This window comes from Denticeps clupeoides, chromosome 3 (assembly GCF_900700375.1).
Source record: "Denticeps clupeoides chromosome 3, fDenClu1.1, whole genome shotgun sequence".
NCBI lineage: Eukaryota > Metazoa > Chordata > Actinopteri > Clupeiformes > Denticipitidae > Denticeps > Denticeps clupeoides.
The window spans coordinates 23,372,993-23,393,484 of record NC_041709.1 but is presented as its reverse complement, the minus strand read 5'-3'; the positions used below and the strand labels follow the sequence as shown (position 1 = coordinate 23,393,484).

Sequence of the window (20,492 nt, the reverse complement as noted above, 5' to 3'; positions counted from 1 at the left end):
TCTCAGACTCCACGTCTGCGCTGGTAGGAAAGAGCTGAACATAGCTGTTCTGATGGGGCGAGAAGAAAAAAGGAAGAAGAAATCCACGGAGCCGCTCATGTGAGAATCCTGCTGCTTTGTTCTGGCCCACTGTCATAACAGACATTCCAGGGGCTTTGTGGTTCCATTCTGGCTGGTCCCACCCTGGTCCACTTGACCTCAAACTCTCTCGCTCTGGACGCATTAGAGTTTGCAGCCAGGCGGGAACCCATTGTTTGTTTCGAGGACGTTCCACAGCAGATTCCACTCTCGTGTGTGGAGGAGGATTAAAGTCGCCCCACATGAATGTAACCCGCGCAGGAATATGGTTTCTTATATTACCACACAGAAATGACATATACTGGAATACCATGGAATGTCTGTCATTGAAATAAATCACATTGTAATACATAGTAACAAATCAATTGTACAAAATTCACAAAATATGTTTGTTCGTGGGTTATTTTTACTGTCATATTGTTTTCTTGGGTTTTGAATATCTCAATCTGGCAACACTGCTACTACACTGTGCTACCGGTACAAGAAAAAAAAACACAACCTATTAAGAGTTTTAAAATTAACTTATTTTATTGTAGTTTTTTGTTATAGAATTCATATTTTTCCAGAGGTTAACACACAGCTTTTCATATACAGAACAAAAGCTTTGTAGATTTAAATTACATTAAATATACACTCGTCATGATTCCGCAGCGCCTGTTGCTCCACATTTTCCAGAAGTAGTGGCTGAAGTGACCTGGACCCATGATGGGAAGCTGCCGAGCCTTAGAACACCACCATACACTCCTCACACACACACACACACACACACACACACACACACGCACACACAAAGTGCAGTGGTAAGGACAGGCGGCTCCAACCCAATCAACAGCAAACAAAGTGGTTCGGTCGGCGGTCAGTGTGGCACGTAACTGAATGGAGATAAAAGACAGAGGGGGACACCATGTGGCCCAAACACACCCAAAGCTCCAGGCGGGACGTGGACCCCCCGCCAACAGGCCCGGAGGGGACGAAAGCCTAATCAGCTTACAGCGCTGATGCCGGGCCAGTGTCCATGGTTCGGAGAGAATGGGGAGCCCCCTGCTGGCTGCAGGGAGTCACCGCGGTGCGAAGGCCCGGAGATGAGGGCCGCTGCACCACGCCTTGGGGGGGCAGGGGCCATGGTTTTGTGGTATTAAAAAGGAGTGGGAGGTATTTACAGCTTTTTTTTATTAACGCGGCTCGAGGGCTGGAACGAGAAGAGCGGCAATGAAAACGCAGAGCTGCCTTCAACACAAAGTGAATAAAAAGTGGTCATAATTATACCCAGTGCATCATCTGTCATTATACATATTTGTTACAGAAAATTCCCTTATTAATGTCATACCCCTGTTATCGGCCTGGCGTTGCCTGGTCAGCGGGGACACTTCCACCTTCCAATGAACACACATGCATGCACACACACACACACACACACACACACACACACACACACACACTCGCACATCTGTGTTGAGTGAATAACCCACTTGTCCTGAGGTGACCCATCTGCAGGAACATGTCTAAATGTGCGCCGCAGTTCCACGCCTGCTCGATTACAGTCATCGGGGGCAGCAACAGAGAGCGCGGCCATCACAGTGCATTACAGAGTCCATCAAAAGCAACATTTTAAAACACCCTGTAGCTTTTCACACATATTTGAAAAAAAAAAAAAAATAGAATAAATTAGATGAAGATAGCAGAAAAAGACAGGAAGACAGAGGCCTTCTGGAGACTCCCGGCCTCCATCACCCCCCAGTGAGACCTGTATCCCAGTCCACGATGGTGCAGCTTCCGTTCAGATCACAAAGAAGAAGACCAAACCCAAACAAAAATGTGGCACAGTTGTGGCTTAAAGGAAGCGTGATGAGTCAGATGATATTGGTTATTAGAAACGAAGATGCCGTACCTCCAACATTCGGAACCATTATACTGATATTCTGGGTGGGACACTGTGGGCGGGACATTGCCCCCTTTCCACCAATGGCAGTTAGGAGTTGGCAGTTCGCTCTGTGACTCAAGATCAACAATTTCATCATCAATTGGCACTTGGTTTTATCGATGTGTTTCTGACCCACCAGCTAATCTGGACTAAGCAATAACAATAACATTGGCCTTTAATACCAAATACCTGATCAATCAGTTTCATATTCACCATCAGGATTTCCTTACACAATGCTTAAATACGAATCAGTGGCCTGTCTACTTAATTACGCCTGTTTAGTTACAATGCCGATGAATATTTTTTTTTTTAAGTATGTACAACTGAAGTTCATTTTATAGTAATGTTTCTACCGAAACTGCATTTTTTATCCTGTACCCTGTTCTCAGTTCTAGACCACTCCCTGAAACAGATAATCATAAAAAAAAGCTGAATGTCAAGAAACCCACTTTATTGGCAATTTAACGTCCCTGTCATCTGACACTTGAGTGTCTTTGATGAGGAACGTCATATGTGCATGTTTCTCTGGAACACAAGACGGCAGGAAAGTGGGTCATGAAGCGGCGGGTTTATCAGGGAATTCATCTGTTCTTAATGAATGGTGCTTATTCAGCCTGCTACTTCTCCCTAAAGCACGGCAAGCTTTGGCCTTCCCCTCTCCTGCCGCTCGAATTCCACCTGATCACAATCTCAGCCGTCGCTCTTTCCCCAGGGCCTCGGATCAGACGGCCGCGCCTCTAGGCTCAAGGAGAAGCTGGCGAGCGGCCCTCACGCACAGAGACTCACACGGATATTTCTGTTCATGGGTGGGTGCTGTAGACTGTGGGGGGCGGGTGCTGTAAATGTAAATGTAGGTTTGTGTGTGAGAGGTCAGAGCTGGACGGAGGACAGTTTGGTCTGTCACCTTACAAGATGTCTACTGATTGAAGAAATGCATCCAAATTTGCTTTTGCTCAGTCCCCAACACACACTGACGCACACACACAATGAGTGAACAGTATTCCCAATACAGACTTGGTGAGCTGATCCCACCCACCTCCTTCCTTCCTGTTTAAAGGTCTCACACACTGCCAGGACACTTCTGCTCAATAGATCTGCTGACATTTTTTGTTGTGTACAGCTGATCTCTGAGAAATGTCCCTGACAGTAGACATCAGTCCTGATGGTTATTTTCTGATGAGTTACGTATGATGGGGTATGATGATAAATTATGGCAACAACAAACTCACGTCTTCATAGAATTTATGTAAAAATAGCGCATGGAAACTGGAGTGTTGATACTGAAATTCATACGGATGTTCACAATCAGGATATGATGTTTTGTCAATATCTTGCCCTAATCTGGTGGGAGGACGCTTCATTCATTTGCAAAACTCAAAATGGTTCAGGATTCGCAAAGTTTTCAGATGAAAGAAAAGAAAATGGGTAAAGTATTGCAAAACACAAAATATTATAATATTATTATATTATAAAATATTTAAAGTGAATAAAATGATCATGTTACAGTAAATCTTGCAATTCATGAAAATTAATTAGTGCACTTAAAACTTCCTTAAGGGGGTCTTATTTGTGCATGGCGACATTAGCGTGGTTTCAGCACAAAAGGTGGTAAAAACAAACTGCAGCCGAGCCAGATTCCTTGGTCTGTGTTCAGCTGCCTATGATTGGCTGAGCTGCAATGGCATGGTATGCAGATCATATACATATGTCTTATATGCAGATATAAGACCAGAGAAAAGCCAACAGACAATGAAATGGTGCAAATTCGTTAAGGACTGAAGCTTTCCAACTTGAGGCCTGTGGCGTTAAATGGCCCCAGTCTTTTGATCAACACTTGGCTAAAATATTAATTTTGAGTCTCAATGAAGTCTCTTAACATCTAATTAGAATTGGAAGAACCTGGATGTGGAAAGTAAATGATTAATATATGTAACTAGACTTAGTAACATGTGGGGAGTGATCTCAAGACAACTAAGGTCTTCTCAGTCCTTCCCAGTTGAGGCTCTCCCAACATGAGAAAACCCTAAAAGAGCAAGCAAAATCACAGGCTGGGACAAATTTGAAAGGAAGTGCCTGCTGCTAAGTTCTGCCTGGGTTATTGCCTTTTAAAGCCTCTGGAGTCACATTTCTCTGCCCATTACTACACATTGACACAAACTTAAAAGTGCAATCATAATTTCTGAGCAAGTAAAGTAAAGCAAGCACTCAGAATCCATTGAGCATCACACTGAACTCATAATGAGGAGATATGTTGTTCAGTAGAAGAGAAAGGAGTGGGAACATTGGGTACAGAATTTGCATTCGCATTAGCAATAACAAAAAAAAAAACAAAAAACAGGCAAATAAGTCCAGGCATTGGACACCCATTCCCAATTTCTCCTGCATTAGCTGAGAACATGACAGCAGGAACAGAAAATTCCTCTCTGCAAAACCCCCGAGATGATCTCCAGATGAACAGCAAAGTCTTGTAATATGGCTAAAGAAGGACCTTTATGTCAATGGCAAATGGTAAGGCCACCCGGGAACCTATTTAATTATGCCTATTACTTATTTTAAATGAGTTCTGCAAGCAAGAGTGTGTTGAAGACCAAACAAGTGATTCTCACACAGGGACAGATGGAGCTGTAGACACAAGAGGAACACCCGAGCCAAGGAAGTCTGGTAACAACAAAGTAAACATCAATGACAGACGTGTAGGCTCATTTTCAGTTGCCCGTAGTGTTTTGCACCCAGCTTTGCCCACCAACCCCACCTGCAGTGGCTGGAGATGGAGCGCTGGGCACATAGGCTAGCTTGAAGGTGGGCGGAGACAAATAGTTTCAAGTGGTTTTACAACACCGCCCCCTTACCGAAATATTCACCCATACCCAACCAACGACCCCATGCCAGGCATCTCATGCCTCTACCCTAGCCAGAGGCTTCATGTACGGGTTCTCCAGCAGGTAGCGGTAACGCTTATAATTATCCAACATGTACTTAGGTGCATACATGTGCTCCTTGGGGTCCGAGGGAGGGTATTCCTGTACGGAGCCGTCAAACCAGCCCCCCGTCCGGATCAGCTCCTTGATGTAATTCAGGTCCCTCTTGTCCTCATAGTCTCCCCAGCGAGGGAAGTCGCCATTCTGGGCGGAGACAAGTTTGAGGTGAATGCCCTCAGGTGTAAAGCACCAGGAGCAATGCCAGCCAGCAAAGTGTACAGGGCTGCCCAGTGACCACTGCACTAAAATGTGTCCCGTGTCGTTCTCGTACTTGCGGAAGCCAGGCATGGTGTAGTACTCCCGGCGGCGAAGTCGGATCCCATCCGTGTCATAGACGTCCCGGAGCATGCCCACTGTACATCCCGACACCACCTCCAGGGATCCCAGCTGCTTCCAGAAGAAGCCATACAGTGACTTGCGCATGTGGATGGCAAAGGGCTCCGTCCAGCCATCAAACAGCTTGAGGAACAAGATGCCCTCCCGCACCGGGATCTCATCGGCGTCATTGATGAGAAAGACGTCATCCGGCCGAATGCCCAGAACCCGGGACATGCCGTTTCGTGTCAGGTAGGTTCGAAGGTAGTCGTCGGCTATCCATCCATCCTGTCGGCCTCCTTCAGGAAAGTGGTCCAGGAAGACGTAGAGTATCTTGTGGCGCACATAGTTGTAGGTGCCGTTGAGCAGCAGTTGCAAGAACCGCAGCGGCCTTCGCTCGCCATATGCCGTGAAGTTGGACTCGCACACAAGGAAAAGGTCCACAGCTTGCGCCAGCTCATGGAAGCGCACGTGCAGCAGGTCGAACTCGTGGTTTACGTTAATGGCGTTGATGATCCGCCGTGGAGTTTTGCGTGGCGTCAGCCTCTCCTTCGTGGGCAAGTTGGAGTGATAGACCATGGTGGGAACTCCACAATATGGCCCATGCCAGCCTGGTCGGCACACACATTTCACTAGCCGCTTGCCTTGTTTAGGTTTGGACAGTACACCACTGGACTCCTTGGGTTTCTGCATCTGCTGAAGGAGCTGCCGCTGTCCAGAACGGGCTGCAACTGTAGGAATGCTGGCCATCACCTGGCCTGGAGGAGGTGCGGTTTCTGTTCCCTGCCGGAAACACAAGGCTCCAGCTTTGGTGTGAACAAAGTAGAGTGTGTGGTCATCCTGGAGCTGGTGGGTGCGATGATGAAGGTCACCCAAGGATTCAATCGGGTCTGGTTTAGGAGCTATCGTGGGGTTCATTTCTTCAACCACCACATTCCCTGTGTCTTCGTGCCTTGCGACAGCTGGGTGGCTGGCATGCCAGGGTATCTGTATTAGATGCTCCTTATGTTCCTGAAACAAGAACACATTTACAGATCTAATAACACCTACATTAATGTTTCCCAATCCTGGACCATCTGCCTGGAACTTTTCATTCCAAACATTTACAATTCATTAGTTAAGAATGGCTAGGGCCTAACTAAAACAGGGTTACAGGAAAATGTTTCTGATAGGTGTCACTCCAAGGGTGGTACTAGCCTAACACACTTGCCTATGTACACATGCATATGTGACCACAATGTCACATGTCCTAACGCCACTTGTCCTTGAGCAAGACACTTAACCTTGAGTGCCTCCAAGGGGATTGTACCTGTAACTACTGACTGTAAGTCACTCTGGATAAGGGTTTGGAAAGATGGGTCTACACTATACATCTTGTAGTTTTGCAGGTTGATTAATTTTTCTGATGATTCTGGTTCGGTGCTGAGCTTCAAGTAAGATGTTCACCTATCATGAACACTGTCATTTGTGCTAGCAAGAGGAGCATAAAAGAAAGGGGGGGGGAAAGAGAAGAAATAAGGGCATCCAATGCTGGAGAAGCATGGGGGATTTATTCTAATCTGACCAAATTCATTTCTTGTGATTCTGATGGGCTTACATGGACTCCATTATCCTGTGCTTTTTTGATAGAAGCATTTCTTTACATTGGCATTAATCATGGGAAACATGCACATATTCTTATGAATATTATTATGAACCCAGCTGAGAAATATGTTGCTTAGATTACTAAACAACATATAATTTTTTCCAGATTATTTAAAATTCAGATGGATAAATAGAATCAAAGTGAAATTGTAGTCATTTGTGTCATAAGTACAAAGCTTTGTATAAAGAACCATCTTATATCTTACAATGTGTCTAATACAGTTATTTCAACAATGTATAAATAAATTAATGACTAAATGAAATTCTGCTTAAATTACACACATAAGATGCATTGATCCATATTTCCCCACCTGAGTAGAATCAGCATTCTGGTGCACCGATTCTTCTGGACTGCCCCAGGGCTGTGGCCCACCGGGGTCCTTCCGAACCTCCAGCACCACCCCACCCACTCTCTTTACACTTCCATCCACAGCCTGGGTCTTCATGTCTGAAGGTCTAAAAGCTGGTGGAGGTCCCCCTTCAGGAACAGCACTGGTGAGTGGTGTGGCCCGCTCTTTCCAGAAGAAGCCTGTGACCATGATGAAGGACTTGATGTTGGGGTATGGTGCAGAGAGCTCACGCAAGAGGGACACGTAATGAAGAGCCTTGTAGTAATGTAGGAAGGAGATGACACACAGGCCCACTGTGCAAAGTAAGAACACCCTGTGACGTCGCATTTTCATCCTGAGCAGAAGGAGAAAAAATAGTGTGTTGAAACATTTTGCTCATCCCAGCTGGTTTAGAATATAACAAAATGAGAACTAGTGGAGAACCCTGAAGATGGGTTGGAGAAGATCTGTACAACATAGGACACTCTAATCAGATAATATGGTAAATAAATGAATTATGTGCTTTAAATGGCAATTTGATGACAATGCAATCCTTCACGTTCAAAGATATTAATGCCTCACATGCTACAAATAAACTTATAAACAACCTTTTTTCCCCACAGTTAGTGGCTTGCAGGGAGTCACGAGTGTCAATCAAGGCGTCGTGAAATAATCGGGTTCTTACATTCTCACTGAAAGTGTCTCCTGCTGACTCATGGGACTTCGTGTATTTCTGTACTTTATCTCGGACTCGCTTCCTTCACCTATTATTTCCTGTTCATCTGTTCCCCTCTCAACACAACAGGGGCAGTGAGAGCATGAGAGATGGACCAACGTTCCGAGAGTCTGCAAATCATTGCTCTGCTTCTGCGGCACGCTGCAGGAAAACCTTGTTAGCGTGGTGAAATATTTAGCAGGGCGGTAAAAGTTTATCTTAAACAAGTAGAACATTACAAATGCAGGGGTATTTCCTCACCCAGAGCAATATTCACCAAGGTGAATTCACTACAGTAGAGAACATGTCAATACGGGAGGAAAAGGTTATCTGAGGCATACGCCACTATCAAGATAAGAGACCATTCAGAAAAATTATATTTTATAAGACAAGAGGTTCACTGGGATACATTTTGTCTCTATACTACGCTTCTTCCATTGAGGAACTTCTAGTGCAGTCCAGAACATGGCCTTACAATAGAACAGGAACATTTGAAGAGCAGCTCCATCCATCCCCTCTTCCAGTAAAGTGAAGTGATTGTCATTGTGTCATTGTGAAGTGATTGTCATTCGAACCGGCAACCTTCTGATTACGGGTCCGCTACCTTATCCGCTAGACCACTACTACCCCAGTAGCACTTCAATATCTAACACTGAATAGTTGTTCAACTGCTGATGTGAGGAATGACTCCATCCTACTGCTGCTAACACTATTCATCATCATCAGTGGTGTCTCTCACAAACCCTGGGATTCTGTTCTATTCTATCCTGAGTGGTCCCTGGATTCCAGGTTCTACGGGCATCACCACCCCATCCTCCTCCACTGATGTCCTACTGTCACATCTCTCCCCACATTCAAATCTCTGATGCAAGTCAATCCTTTCCAGGTGTTTCCTTAATGAGTACATATATCCAGCTCTGTTTAAAGAACTTCCTATCGCAGGAGGTGCTTTTATCGCATAAACGAGATTAAAGTGGTGAGATTAACTCTTGTAGTGGGTTGGGCCACTAATGTAATGGCATTTTCATTACAGCTTTTCGCAGCATACAATATAAATAATCAGACAATGCAACAGCATTTCTATGAATTTCGCTCAGTTATATATAGTCTATACATTTGCAGAAACCCGAGTTCATAAAGATAAGCATTTCTGCAGTCAGGCTGCATTTGCAGGAGGGTAGTTTTTACCTAATTATTAAGATAGTAAGAAATTGTTTAGAATTACAGTGGTGGATTAGCAGGTAAGGAAGCAAACTTATAATTGAATGTTTCAAATCCTGAACGGCCAAAGGTGCCACTGAGGTCCCTTGAGCAAGGTAAAGATTTAATGGTGATGGGTTAAATGCAGAAGACACATTTTGTTGTGACAAATCACTTCACTTCCAATTGCAAATCGTATTTTAAAGAGTTCTTAATTATATCAAGGTGCTTTATTATAGACAAGACGTAGTGCATCTCACAGACAGTAAAGCCGGTTCTGATTCTGAAGTCAGTTTTAATGTTTCCGATGTGCTGCCCACAGCTCAAGATTGAACTTCACACCCAAACACACCAGAGGCAGTGATTTTCAGAAGCTTCGCAGCTCCACCAAGTCCACCAGAGTAGCACCACCGATCAAACCCACTGCAGGCGACAGCGAGCTTCAGGCCTGGCATGGATGTAAAAGTCGGGGGTTTAAACCAGCTACCAAAGCTGTACTGTCTTGTTAGCAGTGTTGTTTTAATTGCTGAGGTTCATTTTTCTGTCATGCTAATGAACTTTTTTTTATTACGAATCATTTTCTGAAATCCTAATCCACTTTGTGTCAAGGCCCTGATGAAAGTATTCAAACATGAGCACTTCACCGCCATCCTCCTCTCGCTTCACAGGCTTCCCGTCTCCACCAGGATGGAATATACGTTTCCCTTCTCACACACCATCTATGGGCCATGCGGGAAGGTGTAGGTATAGCCCTGCAGGTTGGTGATCGGTCGCCGGGACCGCCGGGACCGCCGGGAGGAGTGCTGGAGGCAGCAGAAGGGGTGCGGCTGCACACGCCCTGACACGTCAATCCGGCGGTATGGTGATCGGCCCCGGGTATCGGTCACATGGGACGTGCTGTATCGGGACCGGCCCCACAGCCCAGACGCCGCGCGGTCCGGGATCGCCTCCATGCCAGATGCAGAGAGGGACGCCGGATGATTTGTCAGGGACGTGCTGTACCAGGGGCTGCACGGGCCCAGACAGCATCGCCCTGTTTTCTCTGTGCAGGTTGCCAGAGGGGCTGTAGCCGCCCCCCATGTTGAATGATGTCTGGGGTCCAACCACAGTGTCCTCCTGGACAGAAGAGGCACCCCAGCAACAGCAGGGCCGCCACCGACCCCCCCTCCCGGTCACATTGGGCACCCATAGCTGCCGAGGGACCTGGTTAAGGACACCTGAGTAATCTCAGCAGAAGCCGCTTAGGCATGAGTGCTCAGGACTCCTTTAAAAGCATTAACGTGGAACCTGTACTTACCTTGGAGTTTGTTTTCCATCCCTGTCTTTACAACACACGCCTCCAGGAAGATCTAAGTTCTTTCTGTTTCCTTCTGGCCCTCGAGACGTGCTCTTTTGTTTATTAAAAATTCCTTCATGCCACAATGTCCTGCTTCTGTGCTTCCTTCCCATCACAACCCCGAGTCGTGACAATATAAATCAAATGCGTAATTATTATTAACAAATGGCTAAGACAACGACAACATGGCTTCTGCTCACCATTTTGGTCGGTTTCCTTATATCTCTAAACTCTGTGTTGGAGTTGGGCTGATAAAGGAGCTGTGATTTGTTATGAAATGTAAAAATGTTCATCACTGGTTAAAGAGTCCACGCTCCTATCAAAACTGCAGATGTTTATTTACTACACTCGCACAACAGCATGTGTGTCATTGCAATGAAGTGATTGGCTTGTTAGGGACTGGGTGGGATTTGGCTGTGATTGGCTGAATATGCTGCTATATAACTGGCTTGTGGGTGAATGGGTGGGGTTTTCACCCACAAATTTCTAAAGGCAGTCTCAAAATGTCATTCTTTTATTCCTGGAGTTTGGTCTAACATTAAAAATATGTACAATATTTTCAAATGTTTACAACATTCATCAATGAGGTAAAAAAAGGTTTGAAGGTATCATTGGAACTGGCTAAGCAGGATGTCTATGGCAGGACACCACATAGGAAGCCGAGGAACACGAAACTTTATCTAGTGTAAAAAAATCCCTGCATGAAAATATTGTCCCAACTGTGAAGTACGGTTGAGGAAACATCATCATATGGGCCTGCAATCACTGAGAGGAAGATGAATTCCTGTTCCTTTTCTGTACTGTCTTCTGAAACCGCATGTTGCCGAATACACGCTTTGCCCTCTGATGTTCCAGTCTTACCACCGCCTGACTCCTCTACAGCCCGCCACGTTCCTATGCCATGGTAACCCCCCGCCGGGGAGCCACTCCACGGAGTGTACAGCTCACGGCCACACGGACACCCACTCCCCATCTCCTGCATGCCCTCGCGCTGCCAGCCACAGTCTAGAGGAGTGCTTCTCCAACGCTGATCCTCCACGCTTGTGGCAGGGCATTCAGGCCATTACAGACTATAAACCCAGCAATTCAACCCCCACAACCACAAATATCCTTTTTTTGAATGAGCTTAACGACTTTTATGCTCGCTTTGAAAGAGACAACAAGCAACCTGCTGTCAGCATCCCCTCCTCTACCGACCACTCACCCATCACACTCACCTCCTAAGATGTTTGCACTGCACTGAGTACGCAGGGCTGCTGGACCAGACGGCATCCTGGGGCGCGTACTTAGAGCATGTGCAGAGCAGCTCACTGGCATATTCACGCCCAAGCAGCTGTTCCAGCATGCCTCAAATCCACCTCCATTGTGCCAGTGCCGAAACATTCTAGCCCAACATGCCTGAATGACTACCGCCCTGTAGCACTCACACCCATAATCATGAAGTGCTTCGAGTGGTTAGTCCTGGCACATCTGAAGCAAAACACCTATGAACGGATGCTGTTTGTTGATTTCAGCTCAGCATTTAACACTGTCATCCCCTCTAAGTTAATCACTAAACTTAGAACCCTGGACATTAATACCTCACTTTGCACCTGGATTATGGACTTTCTGACCAACCGACCACAGCATGTAAGGTCAGGCCACATCTCCACTACTGTCACGCTCAGAACTGGTGTACCACAGGGCTGTGTGCTGAGCCTCTTCCTCTACTCCCTCTTCACTCACGACTGCCGACCTGTGTATGGATCGAACTCTGTTATCAAGTTTGCATGGTGATAGGTCTCATCGACAACAACGATGAGACTGCCTACAGGAAGGAGGTCCAGCATCTGGTCACTTGGTGCACAGACAATAATCTGCAGAAGACCTGTCCTGGATCATTAACACCTCCAGCCTGGTCAAGAAGGCTCACCAGCGCCTCATCTTCTTGAGAACATTAAAGAAGAACAAGCTATCCACTACCATCCTGATGAACTTCTACCACTCTACAATAGAGAGCATCCTAACCAGCTGTCTCACAGTGTGGTATGAAAGCTGCACTGTTGCTGAGTGCAGCGCATCACAGGGACTCCACTTCCATCCATTGAGGACATCCAGAGGAAGCACCGTCTGCGTCAAGCTCGCAGTATTCTTAAGGACTCCTCCCACCCTGCCCACGGACTGTTTTCTCTCCTGCCTTCGGGCAGAGGCTTTAGGCTACCACAGACAAGAACCAGCAGACTTAGGAACAGCTTTTTCCCAGAGCTGTCTCCTTGCTGACCTCCTCTTTTTACCATACACTCCTGATAACCACTGTACTACCTAATCTTGCACATTTTTGCACATAATCATTGCACTACATTATACATACACTATACACTTTTTTTTTATATTTCATGTTCATATTTATCCATCTCCTGCACATATCACCTTATGTATATACATAACTTATTTGACCTTTATCCTGCACTTGCTGCTTATTTCACTTCTGGTTAGACCTAAACTGCATTTCTTTGCCCTGTACTTGTACATGTGTAATGACGATAAAGTTGAATCTAATCTAATCTTCCTGCTGCCTCAGCTCACTTCCAGAGCCAGACGATATGAGAACATTTGTAAGTTGGCTGAAACCTTGAACATTGTAGCAAGTCCACGACAGAATGGCACGACAGAAAACAAAATCCACTTTTTGGAGTCATCAAGTCAGTCCAGACCTCAGCCCAGAAGAGATGTTATAGAATGGCTTGAAGAGTGCCTGATGATCCACAGAATCTGACCAAGATAAAGCCTGAACTCTTACACATTTTCCATAACATTTCAATTACTCTAAGGCAAATTTTCATGACAACATATTCTATGAAATTTCTGTGCAAATATGAAAAAAAAACACAAAAAGTAGAATTATTGTTAAAGCTAAATTTGTGACAACCCTGAAAAACTAAACTTATATGATAGTGTTTCTTCCTCCAATTTCGCGTAAGCCTGAGCCCGAGCAAAAATGGATCATCAGCTGTAATTTACATTACATAAATTTTTAGGGTCAGACTCCCTCTGAGTAACTCAGTAAACTGATCCGGATACACAAGTCACTTGAGTCAGTAGTTCTGGCCAGAAGAACCGCCCGATGCACTCACTTGGGTTAGTAGTGCTAACCTGGATTTCTGAGCGATTCTAATTCGGTTACATTTCTGTCCAGAAGAACTGCCGGATGCACTCACTCAGGTTAGTAGCACTGACCTGGATCTCTGAGCGATTCTGATTCGGTTACATTTCTGGCCAGAGGAACCACCTGATGACTCACTCAGGTTAGAAGCACTAACCTGGATTTCTGAGCGATTCCGATTCGGTTACACTTCTGGCCAGAGGAACCACCGGATGACTCACTCAGGTTAGTAGCACTAACCTGGATTTCTGAGCGATTCCGATTCGGTTACATTTCTGTCCAGAAGAACTGCCGGATGAATTCACTCAGCTTAGTAGCACTGACCTGGATTTCTGAGCGATTCCGATTCGGTTACATTTCTGTCCAGAAGAACTGCCGGATGAATTCACTCAGCTTAGTAGCACTGACCTGGATTTCTGAGCGATTCCGATTCGGTTACACTTCTGGCCAGAGGAACCACCGGATGCACTCACTCGGGTTAGTAGCGCTAACCTGGATCTCTGAGCGATTCCGATTCGGTTACACTTCTGGCCAGAGGAACCACCGGATGCACTCACTCGGGTTAGTAGCACTAACCTGGATTTCTGAGCGATTCCGATTCGGTTACATTTCTGTCCAGAAGAACTGCCGGATGCACTCACTCAGGTTAGTAGCACTGACCTGGATTTCTGAGCGATTCCGATTCGGTTACACTTCTGGCCAGAGGAACCACCGGATGCACTCACTCGGGTTAGTAGCGCTAACCTGGATCTCTGAGCGATTCCGATTCGGTTACACTTCTGGCCAGAGGAACCACCGGATGCACTCACTCGGGTTAGTAGCGCTAACCTGGATCTCTGAGCGATTCCGATTCGGTTACACTTCTGGCCAGAGGAACCACCGGATGACTCACTCGGGTTAGTAGCACTAACCTGGATTTCTGAGCGATTCCGATTCGGTTACATTTCTGACCAGAGGAACCACCGGATGACTCACTCGGGTTAGTAGCACTAACCTGGATTTCTGAGCGATTCCGATTCGGTTACACTTCTGGCCAGAGGAACCGCCGGATGCACTCACTCGGGTTAGTAGCGCTAACCTGGATTTCTGAGCGATTCAGATTCAAATAGTGACAGAGTTTACAATCAAGACATGCTATAATTAGGACTCAAACGATTCGGTTCAATTGAGACCTCAGATTCATAACTCATGAGTTGTTTAATGGAGTGATTAACCCAGGTGAGTCATGAATCACCCGGCACTAATAGGCGGCTACGGAGGTGCTGGAATATGGCAGCAGTACCATGTGTTGCCGTTGTAAACTTTGAAAAACGTTTCTTGTGCTGTCTTATGGAAACTATGTACTTCGATATATATTCATGTGTCAGTCAGATTTCAATAACTTTTCCATAACTTTATATGTTCTTTTCCATTTTTCGTGGTTCTTTTCCAACTTTTCAAGACCTGGAAAATTCTCATTTCAAATTCCATGACTTTTCCAGGTTTCAAATGACTGTAAAATCCCTGTAAAGCAGTGCTGTCAGGAAGAAGGGACTAAGATTCCTCCTGAACAATGTGCAGATCTGATCCACAGCTACAGGAAGTGCCTGTTTGAAGTTATTAGTGTCAACCTGTAATAGCCAATTAATAACTGTTCAACCAGTTCACATACTTTTCCACTTCTTTATGGTTGTTCTCTACTAGGTGAAAGATCAGATTTTTTTGCTGTTATTATTTTAGGCACATTATATTTGTCAATAGACGAAGATGAAGATCATCTTCGGATTGTCATTTAAACACTGGCTCACACACAGTAGTTAAATTATCATGAGTGAACACCAGCTTATGTTTACACTGATATTAATTCATCATATCAACTGACAGAAGATGTGAAAAATATCCAAACACAGTTGCTTTGTTGGGGTTTACAGCTGATCCCAACCACAGGAAGAACAAGGGGGTTCAGACAAGATGTCAGCAGGGATGAGAAAGATGAAAGGTGCAACTGGATGCTGTCTAATCCCCTTACATAAACCTCCCACAAAGTGGAGCCAAAATGGCTGCCGCTGGGAATTCGAGCATAGAGAGGGCTTCAGTTCACCCCAAGTCAGTCAGAGGTGACACGAAATAGCTGAATTAGAACAACGGCGTGATGAAACTGCTGATTCAGTGCAGTACAGTCATCCAAATTTCATCCTTTGTACTCCAGCAATAAAGAAAACTCTGAACTTTCAACTCAGAATTCGAATGCCGAACCCGAAAAAAGGTGCCACTGAGAAAAGTACCATCCCCACACACTGCTCCACGAATGTCATGGCTGCCCACTGCTCACTAAGGAGTGGTGGGTCATGTGCTGCAGGGTATCTCAATCACTTCACTTTTTTCACTTCTCCATCCCGAGGTGCATACAGTGGTTATGGATTTTTGAGACAGAGGGCGTGTCTGGTTGCCATTCATTTCATTGTGTGTCTGTCATAATTTCCTAAACTGATTTAATCCTCACGTTGCCCAACCCAGCTTTGAAGCGAGTACATTTCAGACAAGAATAACTCCACTGTTACAAACACAACCCTGACCTACACAAAGGCTGAAATATGACCCGTATCCTCCTGAGAACCAAAACGGCTGACCTTCTCCCTGCGTCCTGAAAAACTGTCACATCTTCCTCCAACCTTCTCCTCAAGTTTTGAATGGATTGATGAAAGCCCTGAGATTTTGTCCTGAAACGCTGCTTGTTTTAATGTTGAAAAAGGGTGCAAAGGGTCAAAGCATGAATCCGACCACCTGTCCAGACCCCATCATGGCGTGATGAAGAGGCGTAGCTGGGCGTGCAGGTGGTGCCAGAGCTCTGAACCTTTGTTGAAGTGAGATCAGAGCTCTCGAAAGTCTGAATATATACTTAGCACCCAGGGTAACCACAGCAACATGCATTTGGTCTACAGATCTGGCACAGGTTTAGACCTGCCGTCTGCATGCAATTCTGCTTCCTAAGGTCCTCAGAAAAACCCACTTTATCTACGTTACCAGACATGGACAACATGCATCGGGAGATGTTGGAACATCTTTACGCCTCAGTGAAATCAATCACGGGACTCCAATCATCAAATGGTCAAAAGGCCACTAGGGCTGCACAATGTAGGAAAAAGTTCATTTGTTCCCCTCTAATAAATGTTGCAATATGACATAATCAGATCATTTGAAAAGATCCATCTGAAAATAATGAATTGCTTTTAATTAATTTGGTCATTTTCCAGATATACAGTACATGCCAAAAGTTTGGACACACCTTCTCATTCAATGTGTTTTCTTTATTTTCATGACCATTTACATTTGTAGATTCTCACTGAAGGCATCAAAACTATGAATGAACACATGTGGAGTTATGTACTTAACAAAAAGAGGTGAAATAACTGAAAACATGTTTTAGATTCTACTTTCTTTGCTCTGATTACTGCTTTGCACACTCTTGGCATTCTCTCGATGAGCTTCAAGAGGTCGTCACCTGAAATGGTTTTCCAACAGTCTTGAAGGAGTTCCCAGAGGTGTTTAGCACTTGTTGGTCCCTTTGCCTTCACTCTGCGGTCCAGCTCACCCCAAACCATCTTGATTGGATTCAGGTCCGGTGACTGTGGAGGCCGGGTCTCCACTTTTGTTAAGTACATAACTCCACATGTGTTCATTCATAGTTTTGATGCCTTCAGTGAGAATCTACAAATGTAAATGGTCATGAAAATAAAGAAGACACATTGAATGAGAAGGTGTGTCCAAACTTTTGGCCTGTACTGTATATATTGCAACATTAAATGATCAGATAATTTGAAAAGCTCCATCTGAAAAGAATTAATTGCTTTTAATTGATTTGGTCATTTTCCAAATATACATTTTCCAAATATACATTTTCCAAATATAAACTTGGTGTGACTTGATGCTGTTCTGGTTCATAGGTGAGTGTCTAACCTACTAGGGCACTACCACCCTACTAGGTTTTATACCATATAGCCTGACTAAGATTAATTATCAGAATATTAATAATTTTTACTCCTTGACCTAAAACGACAGTGACATTTACTTTTAAATCAAATAGCAAAAAAGTGGATGCTGGTTAGAGCATGATTTCATTTGCATTACATCCTGCTAGGTGACAATGGCATATGGGCACAAAGCAATATATATCGTACAGCCATCTGGCCATCCACAAGGTTCGAAAGGTTCACTAAGGCTCAAATTTGACCAATCAGAGCCCAGCTTCTTCATATGTCACCCGGTCTGTCTCTCGTAATTTTTGTGCTGTAAAAAAAAAAAAAAGTCAAATGTCCGAGTCTAGGCCGAACAAACCCACAAGCAGGACCGGCCCCGTGAGTTTATAGGTGATGGACACTGTCTGCGGTGACGTAGGCACCTTGTTCAATGTGAATATTAAAAGTCCCTCTAGAGCACAATAGTGTCCATTCTGCCGGCTGCTCCCACGCCGCCGCCCGCATCTCGAATATCACGTTCCGCACAAAACGCCGCCTGTTCCAGCTCCGGGCGCACAGACCCCACCGTTCACCAGCAGACCCCCGCCGCGGAGCGCCGCATTCTACCCACCGGGCAGGAGGCGGAGTCCCATCATCACCCAGCCTCACGCGGGCGGAGGGACAGAGAGAGAGCCAGACTCGCTGGGAAACCGATACGGCCAGAAGGTGACCTGATCCTCCTGCCCGAACGCAGAGCTGACAAAATCTCTGCAGGACCAGAACGCCGACCCAGACCCGGCGTTTCCAGCAAACAAAGCCCTGCAGATATGGCGGAAGGAACTGTGTTACAGAGGCTCAATTCTGATACACACGGGAAGCTCTGTCCGTGTGTAACAATGTCGCCTTGTCCTTCTCATAATCTCCCTCCATCCGGCGACGCCATTTTGGAAAGCTCCACCTACAAGTAAACACACCTCAAAGGTCGGCCACAGGTCACCGCCGGCCCCCGGTGTCCATCTCAGGCAGCTGGCGGGCAACGCAGTGCGTGCTGGGAGGAGCGTGGGCTTTCTAAAACCGGACTCGTGACGGGCTCCCCTCAGCGCCTTATTTAGAACGGGAGCAGCGCTGGCGCCTCGTGGCCTCGCGTGTCCTCGCAGCGAGACCCTGTCCCTGAGAGGCCGGCTCCACCTGCCCAGAAGAACCAGGCCACCTCGCCTTCAGCAAAATACTTACAGATGTGAAGCTGGACAAGAAATCGATTATTAAATGTGATCCGTGTGTTGAGAGTGGGTAATCATTATCTAGAGCACGGAACAGGCTCTGAGGAACAGGCTCTGGCGAAACGATAACTGGAACCACTGAAGACGTGAACATCGATGAGGAAAAAAAAAACAAAAAAAACTGCCAACTCTTCCATGGCATGAAGCGGATCGTCTCCCAGCATTGACCTCTGCAGCCGCTTGACCTTGAGAAGAAGGCTGAGGTCATTAACATTAATAGTGCTGGGCAGATAATCAACATTATCAATTTTCAATGTTCTTCTTGAACCACACTGTTGGAAGTGAGTGATGTAGACAAGGCTATGGGCTCGGTACCATCTGCCTCCATGCTTGGGAGGGGACACAACTGACAATGTGGTTCCTGGTTTTGACGCTCCATCTTAATAAACATCAGTGGAGTTCCCGGAGGCTCCTGAAAGAACCTTCTGTGATCTCCACCGGGCGCGTTGTTCCCATTGTTCCTGTGCTCTCTAGTCCAAACTGCCCTTCACGAGGCTCAACGGCCAGCTGTACACAGTGTGGATTTGGATCAAAACCTTAGAGAAGATGGTCCACCAGGACCAGGACCAGCCTACATGAGCCACTTAACCATCATTAACCCGTTCACATCCGTAAAGATGCTACACCATCAGGAGATCAAGGATCATGGGAAAAACCTGCACACACCCCGGACCTTCAAGACCCTGGACTCCACCGCACGATCATGTGACCCCCACGATGGGGTAACAGCAGGCAGGTGGGCGTTCAGGTGGAGTGGGGGGAGTGAGGCGCTCCCCAGAAAACACACACACACACACACACCAGACAACATACAGAACCAGCAGAACCCCCCCCCCCCCCTACACATACACACTGCTGAAGAGCGAAAATGAAAACACACCCTCCCACGGTGGAAATTTACTTGGCGACCCCGGGAGGCCGGGAACATTCTGGAATCTTTCCATCATATTCTGGCACACCGTGATTTCCTCCTCGCGACATTACAACCACGCGCGCATGCACACGGGCGAAGCGGTGATGATGGTGGCGGTGAAGATGAAGGTGACAGCAGCCGCGCTCCTTCCGTCCTCTTACCCATCGCCTGCGTGCGCCAGGAGGGTCTAGATTTTCACCGCGGAGGCATCGCGGGTAATCCGGCGACTGATCCGGCCTCTTCGGGCCAATTTCGGTCAAAAAAAAGCGGCCGCGGGAGCGCCAAAAAGGGCGAAGACGCAGTCAGCGGCGCCGCGCTCGGTCCTCCGGCCCGTCCCCACGCCGCGCTGCGCGGCTCGCTGCGGCCGGGAGCTCCGCGTCCATCCCGCCGCCGAAGCCGCCGCTCCTTATTCCCTCCCTTCACCAAATCTCCGTCCAAATATCCCTTTATTTCGTTCCTTTCTTTTTTTTTTTTTTTATTTAGGACGCGCCCCCGCCTCCTGTCGCGACTCCTTCGTCCCCATGATTATCATCATCATCGTCATCGTCATCCTCCTCCTCCTCCTCCTCCTCATCTCCCGAACAGCTCCGCTCCCTTTCTCTCTTTCTTTTTTTTCCGCTCGAAACCCCGCCCTCCGTCTGCAGCAACCCCCCCCCCCCCCCCCGCCCCGCCCAGACCCCCCTTTTCTGGAGGCTCCTCCCCCCCC

At 46.4% G+C, this 20,492-nt stretch overlaps 1 protein-coding gene across 6 annotated transcripts; it reads right to left on the bottom strand.

Moving 5' to 3' along the window:
* Window positions 1–580: 580 nt before the first annotated feature.
* mgat3b (beta-1,4-mannosyl-glycoprotein 4-beta-N-acetylglucosaminyltransferase b) lies at window positions 581–20,385 on the bottom strand. Of its 6 annotated transcripts, XM_028974033.1 has the most exons (4): window positions 8,242–9,950; window positions 7,951–8,142; window positions 7,248–7,620; window positions 581–6,303 (listed from the first exon to the last, which is right to left on the bottom strand). In XM_028974033.1, exons 2-4 carry the CDS (start codon window positions 7,980–7,982, stop codon window positions 4,894–4,896), a joined length of 1,815 nt encoding a protein of 604 aa, XP_028829866.1. In that variant the 5' UTR covers window positions 7,983–8,142; window positions 8,242–9,950; the 3' UTR covers window positions 581–4,893. The 6 variants fall into 6 exon arrangements, with proteins under 6 accessions (XP_028829866.1, XP_028829867.1, XP_028829870.1 ...); XM_028974034.1 differs by lacking the exons at window positions 7,951–8,142; window positions 8,242–9,950 and adding an exon at window positions 19,948–20,385; XM_028974037.1 differs by lacking the exons at window positions 7,951–8,142; window positions 8,242–9,950 and adding an exon at window positions 19,754–19,795.
* Window positions 20,386–20,492: the final 107 nt, after the last annotated feature.

Coding starts and splice junctions, on each gene's coding strand:
- mgat3b (XM_028974032.1), bottom strand. CDS start 8,216: ATGTTCTACTTGTTTAAGATAAACTTTTACCGCCCTGCTAAATATTTC. Junction 7,621..7,950: donor GAGACACTTTCAGTGAGAAT/GTAAGAACCCGA, acceptor CCTTCTGCTCAG/GATGAAAATGCGACGTCACA. Junction 6,304..7,247: donor AGAATGCTGATTCTACTCAG/GTGGGGAAATAT, acceptor TTCTTGTTTCAG/GAACATAAGGAGCATCTAAT.